Here is a 6385-nt window from a genome sequence, read left to right on the forward strand (position 1 = left end):
ATAAAACATTAATTTCATTTATCCTAATCAAATGAAAATTAAACCCTTTCATTTTTTGGCAAACAAAGTGCTGCACATCAGAGGTTTACTGTTAAAATTAAAAAACAAAAGTGATTATTAGTAGATTAGTAGATTTATTAATATTTATTAGTAGTAGTAGCATTGTTGTTACATTGAGTCTTAAGACTGCTAAATAGTAATATTTCTGATACTGTTTCTTCACGTTAAACTAAACGTTTATTTTGACGGGTTGCCGTGAGGAACTTGCAGCTGCTGTGTATGTGATATGACGGTAGTTTTCTCAAATGAAACGGTAAAATGCTAATGAAGTGACTCTCAGAGCAGCTGGAGATGACATTCGTGTATTCATATCATCATAGTGAGATGACAGAGGCTGAAGACGCCGCGAGCATCGTCCGCGCTTTAGTAAGTGTGTGGTAAACAAAACAGTGTGTCGCACCATCCGCCATTCATTCATTCATTCATTGCGGAAACAATGGTGCCACACATTTGTAGTATTACTATAGAATTTTACCTGAGCATTGCAAATCACGCATGCTTTGTTCTTGGTTCTTGTCAACAGTATCTCCGCCATGATAAACACTGAATGAATGACAAGCTTTCCGTTTTAACATTGCGTAAGGGTGACATCTAGTGGAGAAGACTAATGATAAGATTCACATTAATCAGATCTTGTTTTAAATGTTTGCTGAAATAAATACCGGAAAAGATCGATTTGCGGCTTTTGAGAATCGATATCAAATCGACGTCATTTAAAAAAACGATTAAAGGCCAATATGTAAGATTTTATTAAAATATACAAACCCACTAGAACTGTGTTATATATTTTGCTGACTTGTGTACTTACATTATCCCAAATGTTTCGAAGAATGTTTAAATCCAGAGAAATAAGCAATTTTAACTAGTGACACGGACCGTGTCCATAGTGTCATTGTGTCGCCTGCCAATGACGTCATAACCCCTTCGATTTTTTGTAGAAAACACGGAAACACCAAAGACGCTTTAATATGTTATGCGTTTTATTAGTCAGGTGACGACCGCACAGAGTAGCATTATATCAGAACTTTCAAATGTATCTAGTATGATAAAACAGCGCTGCTTTTTTTTCCCCACATACGCACGACCGAAAGGAGCGGAAAAGGTCGACTGTGGCATAATAAAAGCTCCGCTGCTTTCGAGCCGTGCGTCACGTTCATTCAGCGGCCTCGTTTCGCTTCGACGGCTTTCAGCCTCACCCTGCTTCATACTACCACGTTAATAAATCTTTAATACAAAGACGACAACTCCCATGATTCCACACTCAGTCACGGCGTCAAAAAACTACTCCTTTGTCTATTTGTTTATTTTGAATACATGCCCTCTAGCGGCGAAAATTACATATTGTGCCTTCAATCGAAAAAAATTTTTTTTTGCCCAGCCCTAATAAATTAGTCTATATTGTTATGTTGATATATTGTTATATATTACCTTTGTTTTGTGAAGACTGTTGTGAATTGTGTTGTGAAGACACGTTAATGGCAGGAGACTCAGGCCTGTCGAGGTCTTTATCCATAGCTGCCAGAAGTCGGCTGTAATCCTGTTCCTCTGTACTGTTGGCCCTTGTGCTGTTGGACTGTGAAGGTCCTGAGCTCGGGAGGTCCTCCAGGAGGCCTGAGCTCTGCTGCTGCTGTTTGGAACTCCGGGCTCTTCGATTAGTTAGCTGACTCAGTCCTTGGCCACTATCTTTAGTGAGTGGAAAGCTGGAGGAGTGTTGCATAGATCCAGAGCGGCCTGAACCAGATCTGGGCTTGCTGTCTGGCAGAACACCGCTGCTGTTGGAACTGGAGTGCGGACCACCCTGTCGACCCCCAGCCCGCACGCCACCGCTTGACCCGTACATTCCTCTTGTTGAGTTCTGATTTGAGTCGGCAAAATCATTCAAGCTGCAACAGATTAAATGCATTTCGTAAAACTTCATACATAAAATGTGGATTAAAGAAGAGAGAAACAAAAATGAAATATCACTTCATCATAAATTAAGGATATAGAATTTGAAAAAATCCTCACTCACTTAGCATCACTTTGAATTCGTACAATTTCCCTGAGATCAAATGGTTTTCCAGTCTCCATGGGAGAGTTGGATTCCACAGACATCCGTCGTTTGAAAGGCTCCCATATTCCCTGGGCCTCCAGATAGGCAGTAGCGATGACCAGCAGGAACATGGAGCTAGAGAAATATCAGACTGTTAATCATCCACAGAAAGAGAGACAAGTACTTTATTAATCTCATGTGTTTAAAACATATAGCAATATTATACATTAAAAAGAATTAGCAAATTATTACTAATACATTACAAACACAATGCACAAGTTACATAATATAAATCTATAACAAATCTATAACATTTCTTTAACGTGACTTTCTTTAGTCTAGTTTTTTTTTTTTCCCAGAAATAAAACCCATAAAACTACAAAAAGCAGTGTGGATAGTCAATACTAAACATAAGATTCAAAAAACAAATCAGAATTGAGTGCTGTATAAACAAAGGCATAGTTTTGGATGTGTAATGTTTATAAGACATTTTTTTAGACTTTCTTAGCCATCAGGTGATCAGATATGAGAAATCAGACCTCATAATGAGGGAGACGATGATGTAGAGCTCAAGCTCCCAGTTGGGTCGGGGAAGGGTCTCAGCACACACTGCCAGCATGTGATATGGCAATGATGCATTCAGCACAAACGCAAACACTGAACCCCCCGCAGTCACCAACTTCAGCTCCCGGATCACTCTGGATGATGTGAAATCTGGTGTAAACCTGCATGAATTTACAATATAGAAATCACCTTATTCCAACTGTTCCTCATGATTGAACACTCTAAAATAAGGCATATATGGGAATAAGTGTCACATTTTAGCAAGTACAAGTTTTAAAGGGGTCATATGACGTTGCTTAAAAGAACATTATGTAGTGTATTTGGTGTAATGCAATGTGTTTATGCGGTGTAAGGTAAAAAAAAAAAAAATTTCCACATAATGTACATTATTGTTGCTCCTCTATGCCCCGCCTTTCTGAAATGCGTCGAATGCGTCGAAGCTCATCGGTCTGAAAAGCGAGGTGTGCTGTGATTGGCCAGCTATCAAGTGCGTTGTGCCAGCATGGATCAGCTCTAGGCATGACGAAGCGATATCGTCCTCTTTTGGAAGGCCAAACAAAGTAGTTTCGCTTTCACAACGAAACACACAGCATCTTCACGACATGGCAGCGGCGGCAACAATACTACAGCGAGAATAAAAGTTACGCCTTCTTTCTTTGCGTGAACATTTGGGCGGCGTTATGCAAATCTTCCCACATCGTGACGTAGATATGTGGGGGCGTGGTAGAACGAGCCGTTTTAGGTAGGCGTGGTTGACGCTTAACTTTTATAAAGAATATCTCTTTAGATTTGAGACTTTAGTCTTTGCAACTTTACAGATCTTCTTTATGCACCAAGAGCTTGTAACACTCCAAAGAGAAAGGAAAACTTGAAATCACATCATATGACCCCTTTAAAGATGTTAACACAACATGAACTACCGGTCAAAAGTTTACAATTTTTTTGTGTACTTTTGAAAGAAGTTTCTTATGCTCACCAAGGCTTCACTTATTTGATTATTTCACAATATTAAAACATTAATAAAGTGAAATATTAGTACAATTTAAAATAGCTGTTTTGTATTTTAATATATTTTAAAATATATAAAATAAGTTTTCAATCTTACATTATCCTTCAGAAACCATTATAATATGCTGATTTGGTGCTTAATTATTTACTCTATTTATGATATTATTGTGATACATTATACATAGATTCTTTGATGAATAGAAAATTCAAAAAAACATTTATTTGAAATAGAAATATTTCGTAATATTATAAACGTCTTTATTGTTCCTGAATAAAAGTTTTTTTTTTTCTTTCTTCTTTAGGGTAATCTTACTTTCCCTAAACATTTGAACAGTAGTGTGTCATGGTTTCCACAAAAATATTAAGCAGCAAAAACTGTTTTAAACAATGACATCAAGACAATTAATTACATTTTAAAATATATTCAAATAGAAAACTTAAAATAATATAATTTTTTATATGTAATATTTTAACATTTTATTGTTTTTACAAACTTTTTTTTTTAATCAAATAAATGCAACCTTGGTCAGCATAACAGAATTCTTACAAAAAAAAAAAAAAAAAATCTTTAAAAAACATTTTGACCAAACATTTGACCAACAGTGTATAACAGAAAACCTCACAAAACGTAACCATGAAATTACTCACAGTATGACGAGGTCTTTTGAAGTGTTTGGTTTGAGTGCAAATTCTTCACAGTTGAGAACTTTGAAGCCATAACCCTCACATGCACTGCCACTGATCTCCATAGACCGAATGTGAATTGGGAGAAGCCCTGTGTTCTCCAGCCTGAAAGTCCTTCGAAGAGTGAAGTTCGGTTCCTTGGCTTTAGCTTAAAGAAATGAGAAACACAGACATTCAGTAAGCATAAGCAGTATGTGAACAGAAAGGTACAGAATCTCAAACTAGTTTATAACAATGAAAACATCTGGAAATTGATTTCATTTTGACACTTACCTTCTGAACAGTCTTTGAGAAATGCCTCTGTATGCTTAAACCTCAGAGAGCTGCCGAGACCTGGGGCTTTACCAGCCAGTCTCAGGCTCTCTGTGGTGCCTTGACCATGAACCACGATCAAGTCTACTACTGTCAAGTTGTTCCTGTACAAACATGACAAGGGTAATGTACAACAGTACTCTCACACCATTCTATTTTCAGCATTCATTTTAGCAATCTAAGCTCACCTGACGACTAGCAGAGAAGAGACACTGTGATCAGTGATTGGTCTGAACCTCACGTTGAAGGACTTTATCTCACCAGGCATAAGGAGCATGTTGTATACATAGGGCCGAGTTAAGCCTTCAACAAATCCTGTGAAACTCTTCATCCCTGAAGACTGACACACATACAGAAATCATTAGCAGCATAAAGACACACCACAAATACTGTACAGCAATTCTTAATTTTGGTGGATATCATTAAATGAATTTTAGAAAGTAGAATAATGAAGTAGAATTGATTCAATTAAACAATAAGATGTCACTACATGGTCACAATAAATCTGTTACTTACGTGATTTTTATGGACCTGGAATTCCAGTGTATTTCTGTCAATGTTGATGTTAGACAACCTTCCTAAAGGAAACCTTTAAAAACAACAGCAAAAAGACATCAGATGAAATCAGTATTAGTGCTACACTATATTGCAAAAAAAAAGACACTTTCTGTGATACATATTGTGATAAGAAAAAATACAGGAATTTTCACTAGATAACTTAAATAGCTCTATTTTTCTCAATTGAATTAGCTAGCTATATTTTGTTTTTATAAAATCACACTTGCTATTTCTCACAGACTGTATAATTAGGTCTTCATACATGAAAACGCATCACATCATATATAGGGGTCTATTGGCGCTTTTCCACTGCACGGTACCTGGTACTTTTTTTTAGTACCACCTCGGTTGAGGTTCCAAGTGAACCGTACCGTTACCAAAACGTGACGTGTATACTCTGCTGATCACGGATTGGCCGGAGAGAATCGTCACTACCTTCAAGTGACGATTCATATAAGTATGGTCAAATAATGCATCTCATAATCTTGTACTGCAGTTATATCTGATCAAATGCACATTATTATTCTTTAGTTTGGGTTAAACAAATAAATTTTGAACATCTATAACTGGTTTAGTGCAGAAGAAGTGCCTTACCTGTCGGCAAGTCTGCCTGTGAACACGGTGGGATTTGGGTAAAGAGCCACAGGAAGAACCTGAACGTAGACTGGGACATCAGCTGGGTTTTCTAGAATCACTTCCTCTTCCTACAAAGACACAAGTTCAGGTCAGTGTATTTGACTTGAGGGAAAATACTAGTTGATTTAAACATGGTAAAATGTGTTAAACTGAGCTGACGTGTGTATTAGAGGTCGACCGATTGATCGGTCAGCCGATTAATCGGCCGATTTTTGGCATTTTTTAAATTAAACGTCAAAGGCAGATTGTGCTGATAATTAGGCCGATTTATAGGCAGGCGCATCTGCGGGCAGCTAAGCGGCATGTGAACACAGAAACACATGCAATTCAGATGAAACTACTGGGCTGATTATAACGTGCACATTAACTTTCCTCATGAAATGTGTGTGTAGGTCCGACAATAGCATCCACGATGTCATCGCTCGTGGCCAGTGCACTCTTAAAAGGATACTCCACCCCAAAATGAAAATTTTGTTATTAATCACTTACCCCCATGTCGTTCCAAACCCGTAAAAGCTTTCGGAACACAAT

The 6385-nt window shown here is 37.5% G+C and overlaps 1 protein-coding gene across 2 annotated transcripts in view; it reads right to left on the minus strand.

The window, feature by feature from the left end:
• Window positions 1-6385, minus strand: part of LOC107692350 (transmembrane protein 131-like) — a 49429-nt gene that overhangs the window by 8046 nt on the left and 34998 nt on the right. For both annotated transcript variants that reach the window (XM_016491341.1, XM_016491340.1), the window contains 8 exons: window positions 5813-5922; window positions 5177-5249; window positions 4849-5000; window positions 4622-4764; window positions 4313-4496; window positions 2632-2817; window positions 2072-2227; window positions 1489-1943 (listed from right to left, as the gene is read on the minus strand). In XM_016491341.1, coding sequence (XP_016346827.1) covers window positions 1489-1943; window positions 2072-2227; window positions 2632-2817; window positions 4313-4496; window positions 4622-4764; window positions 4849-5000; window positions 5177-5249; window positions 5813-5922 — 1459 coding nt within the window. The remainder of the gene's footprint in view (window positions 1-1488; window positions 1944-2071; window positions 2228-2631; window positions 2818-4312; window positions 4497-4621; window positions 4765-4848; window positions 5001-5176; window positions 5250-5812; window positions 5923-6385) is intronic.

Source organism: Sinocyclocheilus anshuiensis, unplaced genomic scaffold, assembly GCF_001515605.1.
Source record: "Sinocyclocheilus anshuiensis isolate Anshui unplaced genomic scaffold, SAMN03320099.WGS_v1.1 scaffold70, whole genome shotgun sequence".
NCBI classification, from domain to species: domain Eukaryota; kingdom Metazoa; phylum Chordata; class Actinopteri; order Cypriniformes; family Cyprinidae; genus Sinocyclocheilus; species Sinocyclocheilus anshuiensis.